At 37.1% G+C, this 19,832-nt stretch overlaps 2 protein-coding genes across 2 annotated transcripts; both read left to right on the top strand.

Moving 5' to 3' along the window:
- The first annotated feature begins 7,021 nt into the window (after window positions 1-7,021).
- Window positions 7,022-7,465, top strand: LOC145619875 (uncharacterized). The gene has a single exon (XM_081674564.1). It carries the CDS (start codon window positions 7,022-7,024, stop codon window positions 7,463-7,465), a length of 444 nt encoding a protein of 147 aa, XP_081530690.1.
- An 8,787-nt stretch (window positions 7,466-16,252) lies between these two features.
- LOC145619874 (uncharacterized) lies at window positions 16,253-16,696 on the top strand. The gene has a single exon (XM_081674563.1). It carries the CDS (start codon window positions 16,253-16,255, stop codon window positions 16,694-16,696), a length of 444 nt encoding a protein of 147 aa, XP_081530689.1.
- Window positions 16,697-19,832: the final 3,136 nt, after the last annotated feature.

The following is a 19,832-nucleotide window of genomic DNA, read 5'->3' as shown; positions in this document are numbered from 1 at the left end:
TCAAAACTCCCATTGGCACCACCCCTTACAAGCTTGTCTATGGGAAGTCTTGCCATTTACCGGTGGAACTTGAACATCGTGCTCATTGGGCTATCAAAACCTTAAATTTTGATATCCAAGCCGCGGGTGAAAAAAGGATGCTCGACCTTCATGCCTTGGAAGAATTGAGGTTAGATGCATATAAGAGTGCAAAGATTTACAAGGAGAAAACCAAAGCATGGCATGACAAGCACATCAACAAAAGAGAGTTCAAGGAGGGTGACAAGGTCTTGTTGTTTAACTCCCGGTTGAAGTTGTTTCCGGGTAAGTTAAAATCAAGATGGAGTGGCCCTTTTACCGTCACAAAGGTTTTCCCCTATGGTGCCATTGAGATTTCCAATGAGAGAGGAGAACCATTCAAGGTTAATGGCCAAAGGTTGAAGGCATACTTTGATGGTTTTGTTCAAGAAGAAACAAAGGTAATTCATTTGGATGAATTTGATGTCCCTCATGGTTGATTTTGAAATATGGTCAAGCTAGTGACAATAAAAGAGCGCTTCCGGGAGGCAACCCGCGCATTTTTGAGAAAAATTGATGAATGAGAGAAGTAAGAAATAAATTAATGGGATTTGTTATGACGCATATTCACCAATTATGAACTCATAACAATATCCCTATTATTTTCTCTTCAAAAAAAAAAAAAAAAAAAAAAAAAAAAAAAAAAAAAAAAAAAAAAAAAAAAAAAAATCGTGAAGTGCAGGTCTGGAAGACTGCACGGGCGTGCGGAAGTTGGCACGTCCGTGCAGAACTGGAAAAATCGAGGAAAGTTTCTGCCTCCCTTTGCACGGACGTGCAGAATTTGGCACGTCCGTGCTTAGTCTTGCACGTCCGTGCCTGTTTCTGCACGTCCGTGCACGTCGAGGAAGAGGCATTTACGTGCAGTTTTGCACGGCTCAAAACAAAAAAAAAAAAAAAAAAAATCACTCTCTCTCCTCTCGCCTCTCTCTCTCTCTAACTCTTCTTCTTCCTCCCTTCAAACCTTCTCTAATCTCCTCAAAACTCCATCAAATCTTCAAATATTTCCACAAAAATTGAAAATCCTTCACTTTCTAACAACAACAACAACAAATTACTAACCTTTTCTACCTAAAACTCCCACAAATTCATCAAAACCCCATAAACCCTAACTTAAAAATCAAATTGGGGGTTTCTTGAATCTTCAAATTTTGGGCAAATTGGGTGTTCTAGGAGCTTCAATCAACAACAAGGAACGTTAGTGGAGTTCATTTGCGGGTTTTACACCCACGATTCATTGGGTATAATCTCTCCAACTCTCACTCTTTACTACTTGTTCTTAGTTGATTTTAGTTGATGTTTTTTGTTGTTTTTGGTTGAAATTGTTGATTTGGTGTGTTGATTTGTGATTTTGAGCAAAAAAAAAAAAAAAAAAAAAAAAAAAAAAAAAAAAAAAAAAATTTTGTTGATTGGTTTTGGTTGTTCTTGTTTGGTGGTTGAGACTAATTGACCTTGTTGGTATTAATTGTTGTGGACTATTGTTTGGTTGATTTTAGGAGGTGTGACTTAGAGCCTTGGTTGTGTAAGTTGTGATTATTGTGTGCTTTGTGGACTTTGTTTGGATAATTTAATCAATCATGTCTAGGAGAAACCCTACCCGAAACACCTCAACTAGGCAACCTAGGCAACCTAGGCAATTAGAAGTTGGACAACCTAGCAATGTCCCACCCATGACAACTTCCCTTGGAATCCATTACCAAAAAAATGAACACCGCATTAAACATGAGTCAATAGTAACTAGGAAGTTAAAACCAACTAAGTTCTATGACGAAGGAATTGCGGAAAGATTAGGGGTTGAGAACGATGTGAAACAAATTTTCTACTCTACCGGTATCCCTTATTGGCTTGAAATGCATGCATTAACTTATAAAAGGCTCACCGTAGAATTTCTCTCATCCCTATACGTTCATCGGGATAACAACAATGCACCTAGGTACATGACCTTCCAGCTTATGGACCATGAGCACCGCATGACAATAGAACAAGTAAACCGTTGCTTTAGGTGGCCCGTAGGAAAAAGGTTTGGCCCTAAAGACAAGCCATCTAGGAATTACCAAGCCGGTAGTTTTTGGAGAAAAATTACCGGACTTTTTGTAAGAGACCCTAGATCGGACAAGGCCACAGCCATCATTCACCCCGCCTTTAGACTCGCCCATAGGCTCATTGCTAACACTATCTTCGCTAGAGGAGATAGCGCGGGAGTTGTGTCTAATCGCGAGTTGCTTTTTCTATGGCATCTTTGCGAGGGGGATGATAGACTAGACCTTGGCGCATGGTTGGTTGATCACTTAGAGGACGTGGCCAAGGGGAAGGGAGGGATAGCTATAGGAGGCATGATTACTTTTATTGCTACTTTTCTTGAGGTTGATTTTTCAGGTCTTGAGGCTCTCCCAGGTTCAACAAGGATCGATTTAGCCACAATCAAAAACATGCAATGGGTGGAGCAGGGTAGAGGAAACACACTCATTTGGTACGTGAGTGGTGCCCGATACGCCGACCTCCCAAATCCAATGAACACCGTCATCTACGACGCATCCAACTGGATCTTTGAGTCGGATTACAATTGGCAACCGGGTGGAGTAGATGACGAGGAGGAAGAAGAGGAAGGGGAGGAGCAACCTCAAGCCCAACATCATCAAGAACACCCCCATCAACCACATGGACAACATCAAGAGGAGCAACCACATCCTCACCATTTCCAAGGAGAGCAATCCTTCCAAGGGGCTTTCCAACAACAACAAGGATTCCAATTTGGAGAACCGGAAGTTGGTACAAGCTCGTTCTCCTACGAGCAATATTTCCACCAAATGAACACCAACTTCCAAATGATGAACACAAACTTTCAAAATCTCCAAACCGAGTTCGGGGAGGTGAGGAGGTCGAATGAAACAATGACTACGGCCTTCACCCAAATGAGGGAGAGTTTTGAAGGTCTTCGTGGGGACCTCGGAGAGTTCCGGAACGCCTATCGGCAATTCTACCCGGGAGGCTCAAGCCCCCACGATCCCAACCAATGAGGTACTCCTTCTTTGCCCCTCCTTATGATTTTCATGCTTAACATTGGGGACAATGTTAGTGATAGCTTGGGGGGGGGTTGTGATTTGGATATCTTGTGAGTTGGTTGTGCTCATTGGAACTTGTTGTGTTGGTTGTGATTTGGTTGTGTTGTTTTTGTTTGATTTGTTCCCTTGCTTGTTTCCCGTTAATCCAAACCCAAAAATCCAATCTTCCCATAAATCCAAATTTTTCTTCTCCTTTTTTTTAGTTTAATTTAGTTTCTATCTTCTCCTCTTTTAGTTTAATTTAACTCTTACTCTAATTTTGTATATATGCTAAAAAATAATAATAAATAAATAAATAAATAAATAAAAAAAATGATGAAAAAGAAAAAAAATGCCCAAGAATGATTCCTATATGACGATACCTATGTGAATTACTTGCTTGATCGTTGAGTGATGAGTAAGATTTCCTTAAAAGAAAGTGTATGCAAGGGTTCGGTACATTTAGGAGTTTATTAAACTTGATTGCTTAGGTGCATGCTTGTAATTAAGTCGATGAATGTTCAATTGCACGGTTAGTTCATGAACTTGTCTAAGCACACTTGAAGTAGGATATGTTTCAGTTGGTTTGCGGTCCCTTGTGCCCTTGATTTGCCTCCACTCTTCCCAAAGCGAAGCTTCACTTGAGATTTAGTAGGTTATTGCTTGTTAAATAAGTGGTAAAATAAACCACTCTTTTATCCTCTAGTAATTATTAATTAAAAAAAAAAAAAAAAAAAAAAAAAAAAAAAAAAAAAAAAAATGCCGCTCAACAGTCAAAAAAGGCGGAGCAATAAATAAAGTTCAAAATTCAAGAACTTTATCAAAAAAAACCATAAAAATTCTTTTTCTTTTGAGGTCAATTTGTGGACGCCTCCCACATTATGTATATATTTTAGTTCATCTTGTAAAAATCTCATAGTGGAGTTTAGTGGAAGGAGTTTGTTGGTGTATCTTGGGAGGTGGACTTGTACTCCACTATTTTATAACCGAAAATAAAAATGTGCCACGACTTGGGAGTGACTAAGTGTGTTCTAATGAACTAGTAAAAAGTTTAAGTTAGCGTCCCTTTGCAATCTTGTTTAGTTGCTTCTTGGTCTCTAACTCATGTGTACACTAGTATGATTTGATTTCCGCAAATTGCTCTCTTTTCTTGCTTGTGTTCACATCCCGATAGGTTGACTTGGGCTAAAAACTTTTGTTTTCTTTGGAAGCATGTTTTGATTGTAAATAGATATTTTGGTTGTTGGAGTTGTGGGTGTTTCTCTTTGGAAACCCTCACGAGAGATGAACTCGTCCTATTAGGCGACTTATAGGTTTAAACGGCTTCTCACTTTTGCTAAAAGTGATTGTTTGGATTAGTGTGCTTTTGCTTCCCGATTTTGGCATAGTCCTTGCTCTCACTCTTCGCTACAATTTAGTCCCTCTCCTATTTATTATTGTTAGTTTGCTCGAGGACGAGCAAGAGCTTAGCTTGGGGGGATTTGATAACTTGTTATCAAACATGATTTTAGGGTACTTTTAGGGCTTGTTTCCGTGTCTTTATCCACTTACTTGCTCTATCTTACCTTATTTTTATGTAATTTTGTGTATTACGTGCTTCACGAGGTGTTCGTGTTTTTGATGCACTTTTCAGGTGAAAATGACGATGATCCGAGCACCTTTGGTGATGGAGCGACGAGTGCAAGGCAAGGGGAGCATCATGCGGGACCCACGAGGCAAGGAGGAAGCGTTTTGGAGTCGTTAGAGCCCCGAGGGAGGGCTGCACGGTCGTGCATGCCTTAGCACGGCCGTGCAGCACGGCCAAAACTGAAGGAGAGTTTCTGCCCCAGACAGCACAGACGTGCAGCATTCTGCACGGTCGTGCATAGTTTGGCACGGACGTGCAGATGTTGCACGGCCGTGCAGACTGGCCTGAGTCTGAAATCGAGCTACTGCCACCCTCTGCACGGACGTGCAGAATTTGGCACGTCCGTGCAGAGTCAGTTTTGCGACTTCTCTTGTTTTCTCCGTCCTTTCTTTTTGGGGGTCCTTTAAATAGCCCCTTTGGACGTTTTTGAAGGGGGTGGCCATTATTATTCCAGAAATCTATTTCTCTTAGTTGGTAGCTCAAAAATACTCCAAAAAAACACTAGCTTGTAATTGTAGATTTTAGTTATTTGCTTGGAAATTTCAATCCAAATCTTTGTAGAACAAGTTCCACCATTGTTATTCAAGTTGAAGCTTCTAGTAACCATTTCTTACTCTTTCTCTTCCCTCTTTCTTGCTTTAATACTTATTATTCTTCATTGTTAATTGTTATTTGCATGCTTAGATTGTTAATTTCTACTTAATTCCTAGTTTTAATTTGGTCATGAATTACTTGAAACACTTAATTGCTTTAATCTCCATGGATTGTGAGTAGTCTAATTTCTGGGGTTTGGGTGAACCCTCAATGTAGTCACCAATAGCTTGTTGCATGTATTAATTTGGTAATTGTGGGATGTTAATTAGTTGAGTTTAAGTGAATTAATTGTTAATTCTTGTAATTGGCCATTGCTTGAATTATTTATCTAGCTTTTTCAACGAAGGATCGAGAGATGAACTTGAGAGGGCTCCTTATGCTTAATTGACTTGATTTGCCATGAGAATAGGAACTTCTAGTCAAGGGAATTGTATGTTACCGTGATAATGCTTTAACACTTGTTTCTTGCCCATAATCACGAGAGTAGGTTATGTTCTTGATGTCAAGTAATCCCTCTAGCTTGAGAGAGTAGTAGGGTGCCTTAGGTAACTTCCCCTAATTTATCTCCCATTTTACCATTGCTATGTATGCTAATCGTTATTTGTGATGAAGTTGAGCGGTGTAACCCATATCCTAGATCTTCTTAATATCGTTAATCACCTCTTAGAATTAATTGATTTGAATTAGATCGGTGTGACATAATACCAATTCCAAAAACCCGACTTAATCTAGCTTGTTTAAACACTAACATTTGGTGGTTGATTCAACGCCTCTCATGGGTTCGACCCTTTCTTGCCCTTGCTACTAGTTTAGCAGGATCGAGTTAGGTCTATTATTTGATAGGTTGGCGACGCTCTATCAATGGCGAGAATTGAAGATCTAGGGTTTTATAATCTCTTCAATAATCTGGAGGACCACATGAGCATTTTCACTCAAACGACTACGCATCTATGGATTTCAAGCCGACACAGTGCGAACTCACACATTGTATTGCTTCAGATAAAGTTTTTTTATTAACGCGATTGTTAATCAAAACTACGATGCATTTAGTTTTGATGTGTGTACATGTGTTGGAATTCTTGTTTTCTTAGGAATGATATGTAAATGTCGTTTGACCATATTTCATTAATGAAATTCTTTTTTCTTCTTGTAAAAAAAAATGAGAAGGACCTTATAACGAGAAGGATGAAAAGTAATTTGATGTGTTAAAAAAATGATCTAATGACCCTCATTACATGCTTTATTGATGGAAAAATTATAAAAAACGCAATAATAGTAAAAAAAAAAAAACAACTTTTCCGTAGTTCCTTTTCTATTTTCCATGTTCTTATTACTATTTTTCCTCCATATTCAACCCTCTTTCCACTTTTTTTACTTAGTTTTCAAATAAATATTCAATCTAAAAACATTATTAAAGTAACAAAAGTGTTAGATAATAGGTTATTATTATCTTGTTAATATTCTGTAAAGATAAATCTTGTGTAATTAGGTTTCTCATGACTAGATTGTAAATCCTATATATATTGAATTAATGAGAATGAAGGCCTCCGATAAGGAGAATTACACTATTCTACATGGTATCAGATTCCTACTAGGGTTTTTTTTTTCTTTCTTTTTCTCTCACAAAACCCTAAACGATCCTAGAGGCCACCACCAGCCGTCCACCACCACCCTCTCTTCATCACAACCGCTTCTCTTCTCTCCCATGGCAAGTGATGATACCCCTCCACCACCTCCTCCTCCTTCCCCATCCAACAACTTCCATCCGGCTTATGCCGCCACCTGCATCAAAAACCTTATGACTGTCGTCCTAGATCAACAGGAAGCGCACTATACTACGTGGTCTGAACTCTTCCAAATTCAAGCATGTGCCTTCAACTTGCTTGATCATATTGATGATGAGGTTTCTCGTCCGTCGGACATTGATGATGCAACATGGAAGCGGTTAGATGCCATCGTGAAGAATTGGCTTTATGCATCCATATCCAAGGACCTTATTCACACCATCATGAAACCGGGTGCTACGGCACTTGAATTATGGAACCGTCTCAAGGAAATTTTTCATGATAACAAGCACACACGAGCAGTGTATTTGGAGGAACAGTTTAGCAACACAAAGCTGGAGAATTTTGCTAATATGTCCGATTAATGTATGCACCTTAAGATTCTTGCCAATCAATTGCAAAACGTTGACAATCCGGTTTCCGATCGCAAGATGGTCCTTCAATTGGTTGCGGGTCTTCCAGAGGGAAGTACGACACCGTCGCTGCATTAATTTCCCAAACCGAGCCTACACCCAACTTTCACAAGGCTCGTTCCATGTTTATTTTGGAAGAGACAAGGAAGAACAAGCAAGAAGAAAATGGTCAACAAGCTCTCATTGCCCACAATTCCCAACCTTCAACCACCACACCACCGACGCAGCAACAGCAGACCGGCGAACAGCAGCGGACTGGCCGTGGCAGAGGTCGAGGCAGCAATAACAGCAAATCCGGCAGCAAGGGTCGTGGAAAGGGGCGTGGGAACAACAATAATCAGCAGGCTCAAAGCAATACTGGGCCGCAATATACGGATCAACAACAAGCCCCTCAGATAACTCTCATTTTTGCTATTCTTGTGCTTGGGTAAACATGTAAGGCTACCTTTTAAGCCATCTGCTTCAGTTAAATTTTCACCGTTTGATATTATTCATGCGTATTTATGGACATCACCTATTTCTACAGTTTCGAGCATATGTTAAAACTCAATTTGAAAAGGACATAAAAACATTTCAATGTGACAATTGTCGTGAATTCGACAAATCCCCTTTTCATAAATTTTGTGCGGATAATGGCATGTTTTTCCGTTTCTCTTGCCCAAACACTTCTTCTCAAAATGGCAAAGCCGAACGAATTACTCGCACCATTAGTAACATGTCTCGTACAATTCGGGATCAACGTACCAAACACATTGAGATGGACATACATTTTGTATGCAACAAGATCGCCCTGGGTGAGATCAAGGTCTTACATGTTCCGTCATCATACCAGTACGCAGACATTTTCACAACAGGTTTACCTCGCCAATTATTTTTAGATTTCAGAGACAGTCTCAGCATTCGACTTCCTCCCGCTTCGACTGCGAGGGTGTGTTAGATAATAGGTTATTATTATCTTGTTAATATTCTGTAAAGATATATCTTATGTAATTTGGTTTCTCATGTCTAGGTTGTAAATCCAATATATATTGAATTAATGAGAAGGCCTCCAATAAGGAGAATTACACTATTCTACAAAAAGGTGAGATCATCTCTTCTCTAAATTGTATACATGTCGAGCTGTGGTGAAAAATAAGTAGACTTTATATGTCCAATAAGTGCTCATTATCCTTATTATTTATTGCAACTTGGACTAAGTAACGAATTAAAACAAAAAAAAAAAGTCAAAGTAATTACCAATTTATTTATTTGTGGTACTATATATCATCATTGTAGCGACATTTTATGTCAACAAAATGAAACCAAACACATTTTATTTTTTGGTATAATAATATATACAGACTAGATCAAGAGTATATCCATAATAAAAATGTATAATATATATTCTATAGAAATAAGTGAATGAAATAAAATAAAGAAATATGTATAACACATAGTGGCGACATAGTATGAACTTTTCGTTGAGTACTAATGAGAAAAAAATAAAAAATTATAATAATAGAAAGTTCCTATAAATAGCAAGAAACATATCTAGGAAACTCACAAAAACAAGAATTCTCTCTTTGTATTGTATTGTATTGTATTGGAGTACATACATCACAAAAAAACAGGTTTTGATAACATAATCAAAGTTAGTTACCAAAAATGGAGAACAAGGCATACTCGAAAAGAATCATGCTAGCTACCCTTGCCACTTTCGCATTAGGTATTTCATTCTTCACTTCATTCATTCAATATGTAGTAATTTGCATGTGTTAAGTTATTTGTATGATGACTACTAATTCTTTTAATGTTATTAGTGATGATGCTGCAAATTCATACGGGAGAAGGCGCGTGTCCAGCAGCATATGATGATTTATGTACCACTCCTAACGAATTATGTTGCTCAACCAATCCAAACTTGCATTGCGTTCAAGTTGCAACCAATGTGTACAAATGTAAAGATGATACCACATGTGAGGATCACCACGACCACGAGTGTTATCCAGGGTTTTTCGATTGCTGCACTGGCTTAAATTGTGTCGAACTTGCATCTGGTAAAAAATGCAAAGAGGGCACTTGTGAAGATCACGTTGGACATGAATGTACCCCTGGTGTTTTTGAATGCTGCCCTGGCACTGGCCTAGATTGCACTCAAGTTTCATTTTCACCCGAAGTTTACCAATGCCTGTAAATGCCATCGTATGTATATGATCATACACAATATATATGATCATATGTTTACTAACTCTACAACAAGCTGAGGCCGGGTGTAGAGCTCATTATTATCGTGTGCTATGTGTACCTTCCGTTACACATTCTGTTTTAATTTCCTTAATTATTGGTTGTTGTTTGAGATTGACTTTTCCTTTTATTTTTCTTGTTTCCTGTCTTTTGGTTCACATGTTAAATATAAATATGGCCTGATTGGGATTGTTTCCTGTCTAGCCACGAGACTACGACCTTTTTGGCCTTTAACTTTTTTTTCCAAGTGTCGAGCCACGTTGGCAAAAAAGTAGATATTATTATGGCGCATATAAATGATATGATGCCATTTGGATAGATTTTTTTTTTTGACAAAAATGTTGTATAGAATTTTATTATCGATATACTTCTGATATTTCATATATATATAATTAATCATAACTTTTTAATAAATATCGATAACTTGGTTCGAATTTCATCATAATATGCGTTTTAAAAAGTACTTTAAAATAAGATCCATTTATGATATATTTAATTTATTAGAAAAATAATAGAAAATTAGTAAAAATAAATTTTAATCTATAAATATAAATTAAGTTTAATAAAAATATATAATAAGACATTTATTTATTAATTAAAATACAAAAAGTAAACTATCATATAAATATAAGTGACATGAAATATATGATCGTATTTAACATTTAAAGACAAAAAGTTAACCCTAATAAAACAACTATAACACCACTGCTACTGCTGCTCATAGTACCACTACTACATAGACCTTGCAAATGGGTTATTCGGGTCGGGTCTGGGTCGGGTCACTTTCGGGTCGGGTCATTTCGGATCAACTAACATTCGGGTCGGGTCGATTCGGGTTTCGGTTCAACTTCGGGTCAAGTATCGAGTCGAGTTCGGGTCGGGTCAATTTGGGGTCGGGTATGTTCGGGTCGAGTCAATTTCGGGTCAAGTATGTTCGGGTTAGTCAAAATGTGGTCGGGTCATATTCGGGTTGTTTCATTTGTGGATCAAGCTCAAATAATAATTTTATGCAGTATATTTCAGTTTATAAGCTTAGCTAAGGTTGAAGATGAATAAATTGAGTTATATTTGGCACAAGACATTTTTTGTTCAATTAAAAGGTGACTTTAGTTCGGGATATTTCGAGTATTGGTCTGTTCAGGTCATTATCAAGTTTGTTCGGGTCAATTTCGGGTATTGGGTTTGTTCGGGTCAAACACTTCTGGTCAATTTCGGGTTGGGTCAAATTTGGGTCGGGTCACTTTGGGTGTCGGGTCGGCTCAATTCGGGTTTCGGGTCAGTGTTTTTGGGTCAATTTCGGGTCATCGGGTCTGGGTCAGGATTGTCAGGTTACTACTGCTGCTCATAGTCGTCGTTGTCATGATGGTGGCCACTGGTGCGGCAGCCACCCAGAGTTCGGATAATAGGCGGTTGCTAGGTAACATTGGCAAATATTCGTTTGATTGCGGTGCTTCAGGAGAAACTTGTGATGCTGGTACTTGTTGCTAGAACTCCTGCAGTGAGCGGTTTGGTGGTATATGCCAATTAGATCAAACCATGATCTATGACTATCGCGTATAAATCAATAAATGTTGTATGTAGTCATCTAATAGGCTGCTACAAAGTAGCTACTTCAATTCTACTTTAAAATTATTGTATTGTGATGATACTCTTTGTTCATTTGTTGTACTGTTCGCATGATTTAATCAAGTGTGTGTGACAATCCCATAAAAATATCAATGGAGCTATACTCCCTCCGAATTTTTTAAGGTGTTACAATCGCACATAATATTAGATGCCCTTGACTCTCTCAAGAGGTGCGTTTGTAGCTCTTACCTCGCTGCATAAATTTTTCTATGGTATATCGGTACATAAGTTGTCGCTAATTTCTTTCTCGGGTTCATTAGGAAGTTTTAGAATAGAGTAAAATAAAAACTAAATGTTGTGAGTTGTTACCATATGCTTAATTTAACAATGAAAGAGAAGGGGAATTAGGGGTTTATAAGGGGGCCATGGTCCATGGAGAAATTGGGTGGAAAACGAGAAATAAATGATTGAAAATGGGTCATTAAACATCTCTTAGTCAATGCAATAATTTGGGCAAAAGGTAGCTTTTTACAACATTAATCGGAAAATCATAAGATAGTTTATTACAACATTCATTGTTTAAAAGGTAGATTCTTACAACATTTTTTTAATGAGGTAGTTTTTCACAAAAAATGACTTTTATAATTAAGGTAGTTTTTCACAAAAATTCCTAAAATAAAGTGGTGTTGGTTATAATAGCTGTGGAATAATCGATAAAATTGTGTGGAAATAATGTTCATAGGGCCAATATATATTTTTTCCATGGGCCTCTAAAATCTCTTATATAGCCCTTAACATTATTTACAATGCTCATCTTAAATAAAGGTGTGTCAAATTAATCAAAGGTACGATGCCCCAAAATAATTTCCAAGCATTAACTAAAATTTTAGGCACAATAAAGTGAGTACATATTGCTTTAAAAAAAAGTGGGTATATATTAACATTAATAGGTTAATCTAGTGCGATGCAAGGTTAGAATTAATATTTCTTGTACTGCCTCCGTTTTTAGTAGCAACTTTGAAATATTTTAAATCTCACAAATAATACCCTAAAGTTGCAACTAAAAGTTAACGGAGGTACTATATTCTGTTGCAATACATTGTACATGAAGATTTGAATTAGATATAAATAAAAATTACCTTTAAGGAAAATAAAAATAATAAAACCACGATCATTCATTAAACAAATTAGGTATGTAAAACTATAATTTTGTAGAGAAACTTGGTAAACTGAATTTTAAAAGACACTAATGCATTGAAGTCAAAAGTGTAGATTAAAAATAAAAATTAAAATAAAAAAATCACTAATAATTGATGACATCACACATAGAATTGGAGGTAAGATTTTTAATGTGAGAGTATTGTATAAAGGATAGTTTAAAGATTGATGATGTCAGCAATATTTTATTTTAATAATGGAGTAGTTAAAAGATTAGTTTATTACTCCTTACTTTTTTGGAAAAATTGCTTCCATTAATCTGAACTTTGCCTCCTCCGCCGAAATTAATCCCAACTTTCGTTTATTATCTGTCACTCCCAACTTTAGGGGGTATTCATTTCTATTGCACCCAATTTACCTGAAACCGGTTTATCAGGTTAACATTTGTGAATTGAATTTTTTTTTGCACACGTGTCATTATGTAATTGGTTGGAAAAAAAAAATAAAAAAAAATAATAAAAACAAAAAAAAAATTAATTTCCTAAAACTAATCCAGCACCAGCCCCACCTCCACCACCACACCTAGGGATGGCAATTTAATCCGAGTTCGATTCGAATCCGATCCAATCCGAAGAAAAAAAATCCGATTCGAATCCGTTTAAAATTAGTCCGAATCCGAATTCGATAAAATAGATCTGAATCCGAATAGGAGGCGGATCGGACTTGGACCCTACGCAAAGTCCGATGGAGTCCGAATCCGAGACTATGAGCATATGCTTTATAACTTGGGACAATTGTTTGCTTGTTTGTAGCAAAATTTTGTTATGTAACTTAGTACATTATTTAAATATGTTATAATTATACTTACCATGTATGACAATACAAGCAATATAGGTATATGACATTACAAAATAAAAAAATTAATTGGATCATTTCGGAGGTCCGTATAAACGGACCAGATTCGGATCCGAAAATTACGAGTCGGATCGGATTCGGACTCGGACTTTTCGGATTTAGCCAAATCCGACCCGAATCCGATCCGTTGCCATTCCTAACCACACCACCACCACCAGCGCACACTCTCCCCTCACGCAGCCCAGCAGCCAGCCAAATCGACCACTACAATGGCCGAAAATGGCCAGCCACCACACCTACACGACTGTTTCCCCACCATAAAACAACCCCCTCCCCAAAATCGACCACCAAAATTGGGCACAAATGGCCGAAATCAGTCGATGTTGGGGTTAAATGGTTGATTTCATCCCTTTATCGGCCAATTTCGGCCGTTGGTGGCTGATTTCGTCGCCGTTTTTGTAGTGTTTCGAATGTTAGGGTTAAGGGTTAGGATTTGGGGGATTTTGGGTAGAAGCAGGCTGTTGCTGCCCTTGCTGGTGGTCGTGGTTGCAACGGGATGTTGGTGGAGTTGAAGGGAAAAGGAAGCAGGGAGGTTGGTGAAGTGTGTGAAGTGCGCTGGGGGAAAGGGAAGTAGGAAGGTGGGCTGGGAGGTGGTTCCCGGGAACGAGGGAAGAAGGAGTGCTGGGCGATGGTTTCCGGGAACGAGGGAGGGGTTTTCGGGGGTAGGGGAGGGGTTTTCGGGGACAGGGAAGGGGTGGGTTTCGAGGTAGGGGGAAGGCTGGGCGGTGGTTTCCGGCAGCAAGGGAGGGGTTTTTCGGGGGTGGGGGTGATTTTCCGCTGGGTGGGGGTGGGGGTGTGGTGGCAGCCGCTGGGCGTGGGTGGTTTGTAGGGTTTTTTTTAATTTTTTTTTGTTTTTTTTTTCAAAAAAAAAAATTAAGCCAATCATACGCTGACACGTGTCTAGTTAACCTGCTACATCAGGTTAGATGACCTGTTGGGTGCAACAAAAATTAATACCCCCTAAAGTTGGGAGTGATAGATAATAAACGAAAGTTGGGATTATTTTCGGCGAATGAGGCAAAGTTCAGATTAATGGGAGCAATTTTTCCTACTTTTTTTTATTTACATCACTTTCCTTTTATGGGTGTTTTTTTAAATGCATTATTTCTATATTTGGTAACTTAAAACTATATTTTATCATTTCTTTCTCTTACTTTAATCCCCACTCAAATTATTTTATCATTTCTCTCTTTCATGGTCCCCGCCTAAATAATAAAAATATCTATCATTTTTCACTTAATTTCTCTTTTATGGTCTCCATCTTACTTTTGCTATAATAATTCATTCACCCACTTACAATATTATACGGAGTATTCCCTCAAAAAAAAATTATACGGAGTATTATTCGCTTAAAACTCTGTGCAATCCCAAATGAATGAATGATGCAAATAAAAAAAAATAAAAAAATAAATAAAATAAAAACACAGAGGGAGTACTATACACCTAAGTTACTTGGGATCAATAAAAGCAAACACCCTATAAAGTTCGGATTATTACATAACAATCCAAAATTGGGATTACTAAAAGCAAATGACTCAAACTTGGGAATTTAAACCATTTTTTTCCTTTAATTTATTTAAAATTAATGACGATTTCTTAATGGAAATTTTATTTATAATAAATTAAAGCTAATCATAACCTGGACTAAACTGCTACAATAAAGCAACATATTAGGGTCAAATGAGAAGGACCTTATGAATCATAATAGTTGAGTTTCCTCTGATTATTCTCCTTGGAAAGGTTTTATTTAAACCCTCTAGGGTTTCTCCGTTGTAATAAGTGTTTTCCTAACCTCCATTACTAGGTTTTTTCAATTTTTTTTGAAAGTTTTTCTCTTCTCTTCTCCCTGCTGTTTAATTTTCTCCATCACTACCATCTCTTTCATCTTGGTCTCTATTGTTAGTCTTTGTAAGGGCTTTCACTGGTGCATTTACTGGTGGTAAGCCCCAAACCTTTTAATTACTTTCATTAAATAGATCTTAACCTTAATATGATTATTTTTCTCTGAAGTTTTTTTTTTCTTTTTATATTTGTATGGCGAGAATTGAAGATCTAGGGTTTTATAATCTCTTCAATAATCTGGAGGACCACATGAGCATTTTCACTCAAACGACTACGCATCTATGGATTTCAAGCCGACACAGTGCGAACTCACACATTGTATTGCTTCAGATAAAGTTTTTTTATTAACGCGATTGTTAATCAAAACTACGATGCATTTAGTTTTGATGTGTGTACATGTGTTGGAATTCTTGTTTTCTTAGGAATGATATGTAAATGTCGTTTGACCATATTTCATTAATGAAATTCTTTTTTCTTCTTGTAAAAAAAAATGAGAAGGACCTTATAACGAGAAGGATGAAAAGTAATTTGATGTGTTAAAAAAATGATCTAATGACCCTCATTACATGCTTTATTGATGGAAAAATTATAAAAAACGCAATAATAGTAAAAAAAAAAAAACAACTTTTCCGTAGTTCCTTTTCTATTTTCCATGTTCTTATTACTATTTTTCCTCCATATTCAACCCTCTTTCCACTTTTTTTACTTAGTTTTCAAATAAATATTCAATCTAAAAACATTATTAAAGTAACAAAAGTGTTAGATAATAGGTTATTATTATCTTGTTAATATTCTGTAAAGATAAATCTTGTGTAATTAGGTTTCTCATGACTAGATTGTAAATCCTATATATATTGAATTAATGAGAATGAAGGCCTCCGATAAGGAGAATTACACTATTCTACATGGTATCAGATTCCTACTAGGGTTTTTTTTTCTTTCTTTTTCTCTCACAAAACCCTAAACGATCCTAGAGGCCACCACCAGCCGTCCACCACCACCCTCTCTTCATCACAACCGCTTCTCTTCTCTCCCATGGCAAGTGATGATACCCCTCCACCACCTCCTCCTCCTTCCCCATCCAACAACTTCCATCCGGCTTATGCCGCCACCTGCATCAAAAACCTTATGACTGTCGTCCTAGATCAACAGGAAGCCCACTATACTACGTGGTCTGAACTCTTCCAAATTCAAGCATGTGCCTTCAACTTGCTTGATCATATTGATGATGAGGTTTCTCGTCCGTCGGACATTGATGATGCAACATGGAAGCGGTTAGATGCCATCGTGAAGAATTGGCTTTATGCATCCATATCCAAGGACCTTATTCACACCATCATGAAACCGGGTGCTACGGCACTTGAATTATGGAACCGTCTCAAGGAAATTTTTCATGATAACAAGCACACACGAGCAGTGTATTTGGAGGAACAGTTTAGCAACACAAAGCTGGAGAATTTTGCTAATATGTCCGATTAATGTATGCACCTTAAGATTCTTGCCAATCAATTGCAAAACGTTGACAATCCGGTTTCCGATCGCAAGATGGTCCTTCAATTGGTTGCGGGTCTTCCAGAGGGAAGTACGACACCGTCGCTGCATTAATTTCCCAAACCGAGCCTACACCCAACTTTCACAAGGCTCGTTCCATGTTTATTTTGGAAGAGACAAGGAAGAACAAGCAAGAAGAAAATGGTCAACAAGCTCTCATTGCCCACAATTCCCAACCTTCAACCACCACACCACCGACGCAGCAACAGCAGACCGGCGAACAGCAGCGGACTGGCCGTGGCAGAGGTCGAGGCAGCAATAACAGCAAATCCGGCAGCAAGGGTCGTGGAAAGGGGCGTGGGAACAACAATAATCAGCAGGCTCAAAGCAATACTGGGCCGCAATATACGGATCAACAACAAGCCCCTCAGATAACTCTCATTTTTGCTATTCTTGTGCTTGGGTAAACATGTAAGGCTACCTTTTAAGCCATCTGCTTCAGTTAAATTTTCACCGTTTGATATTATTCATGCGTATTTATGGACATCACCTATTTCTACAGTTTCGAGCATATGTTAAAACTCAATTTGAAAAGGACATAAAAACATTTCAATGTGACAATTGTCGTGAATTCGACAAATCCCCTTTTCATAAATTTTGTGCGGATAATGGCATGTTTTTCCGTTTCTCTTGCCCAAACACTTCTTCTCAAAATGGCAAAGCCGAACGAATTACTCGCACCATTAGTAACATGTCTCGTACAATTCGGGATCAACGTACCAAACACATTGAGATGGACATACATTTTGTATGCAACAAGATCGCCCTGGGTGAGATCAAGGTCTTACATGTTCCGTCATCATACCAGTACGCAGACATTTTCACAACAGGTTTACCTCGCCAATTATTTTTAGATTTCAGAGACAGTCTCAGCATTCGACTTCCTCCCGCTTCGACTGCGAGGGTGTGTTAGATAATAGGTTATTATTATCTTGTTAATATTCTGTAAAGATATATCTTATGTAATTTGGTTTCTCATGTCTAGGTTGTAAATCCAATATATATTGAATTAATGAGAAGGCCTCCAATAAGGAGAATTACACTATTCTACAAAAAGGTGAGATCATCTCTTCTCTAAATTGTATACATGTCGAGCTGTGGTGAAAAATAAGTAGACTTTATATGTCCAATAAGTGCTCATTATCCTTATTATTTATTGCAACTTGGACTAAGTAACGAATTAAAACAAAAAAAAAAAGTCAAAGTAATTACCAATTTATTTATTTGTGGTACTATATATCATCATTGTAGCGACATTTTATGTCAACAAAATGAAACCAAACACATTTTATTTTTTGGTATAATAATATATACAGACTAGATCAAGAGTATATCCATAATAAAAATGTATAATATATATTCTATAGAAATAAGTGAATGAAATAAAATAAAGAAATATGTATAACACATAGTGGCGACATAGTATGAACTTTTCGTTGAGTACTAATGAGAAAAAAATAAAAAATTATAATAATAGAAAGTTCCTATAAATAGCAAGAAACATATCTAGGAAACTCACAAAAACAAGAATTCTCTCTTTGTATTGTATTGTATTGTATTGGAGTACATACATCACAAAAAAACAGGTTTTGATAACATAATCAAAGTTAGTTACCAAAAATGGAGAACAAGGCATACTCGAAAAGAATCATGCTAGCTACCCTTGCCACTTTCGCATTAGGTATTTCATTCTTCACTTCATTCATTCAATATGTAGTAATTTGCATGTGTTAAGTTATTTGTATGATGACTACTAATTCTTTTAATGTTATTAGTGATGATGCTGCAAATTCATACGGGAGAAGGCGCGTGTCCAGCAGCATATGATGATTTATGTACCACTCCTAACGAATTATGTTGCTCAACCAATCCAAACTTGCATTGCGTTCAAGTTGCAACCAATGTGTACAAATGTAAAGATGATACCACATGTGAGGATCACCACGACCACGAGTGTTATCCAGGGTTTTTCGATTGCTGCACTGGCTTAAATTGTGTCGAACTTGCATCTGGTAAAAAATGCAAAGAGGGCACTTGTGAAGATCACGTTGGACATGAATGTACCCCTGGTGTTTTTGAATGCTGCCCTGGCACTGGCCTAGATTGCACTCAAGTTTCATTTTCACCCGAAGTTTACCAATGCCTGTAAATGCCATCGTATGTATATGATCATACACAATATATATGATCATATGTTTACTAACTCTACAACAAGCTGAGGCCGGGTGTAGAGCTCATTATTATCGTGTGCTATGTGTACCTTCCGTTACACATTCTGTTTTAATTTCCTTAATTATTGGTTGTTGTTTGAGATTGACTTTTCCTTTTATTTTTCTTGTTTCCTGTCTTTTGGTTCACATGTTAAATATAAATATGGCCTGATTGGGATTGTTTCCTGTCTAGCCACGAGACTACGACCTTTTTGGCCTTTAACTTTTTTTTCCAAGTGTCGAGCCACGTTGGCAAAAAAGTAGATATTATTATGGCGCATATAAATGATATGATGCCATTTGGATAGATTTTTTTTTTTGACAAAAATGTTGTATAGAATTTTATTATCGATATACTTCTGATATTTCATATATATATAATTAATCATAACTTTTTAATAAATATCGATAACTTGGTTCGAATTTCATCATAATATGCGTTTTAAAAAGTACTTTAAAATAAGATCCATTTATGATATATTTAATTTATTAGAAAAATAATAGAAAATTAGTAAAAATAAATTTTAATCTATAAATATAAATTAAGTTTAATAAAAATATATAATAAGACATTTATTTATTAATTAAAATACAAAAAGTAAACTATCATATAAATATAAGTGACATGAAATATATGATCGTATTTAACATTTAAAGACAAAAAGTTAACCCTAATAAAACAACTATAACACCACTGCTACTGCTGCTCATAGTACAACTACTACATAGACCTTGCAAATGGGTTATTCGGGTCGGGTCTGGGTCGGGTCACTTTCGGGTCGGGTCATTTCGGATCAACTAACATTCGGGTCGGGTCGATTCGGGTTTCGGTTCAACTTCGGGTCAAGTATCGA

Source organism: Chenopodium album, chromosome 27, assembly GCF_948465745.1.
Source record: "Chenopodium album chromosome 27, dcCheAlbu1.1, whole genome shotgun sequence".
NCBI classification, from domain to species: Eukaryota; Viridiplantae; Streptophyta; class Magnoliopsida; order Caryophyllales; family Amaranthaceae; genus Chenopodium; species Chenopodium album.
Note: the sequence above shows the minus strand (reverse complement) of the source record. Positions and strands in the feature narration are given on the sequence as shown.

Excerpts from the sequence above, each read along its gene's own strand:
- LOC145619875 (XM_081674564.1), top strand. The coding sequence starts at position 7,022 with ATGGCAAGTGATGATACCCCTCCACCACCTCCTCCTCCTTCCCCATCC.
- LOC145619874 (XM_081674563.1), top strand. The coding sequence starts at position 16,253 with ATGGCAAGTGATGATACCCCTCCACCACCTCCTCCTCCTTCCCCATCC.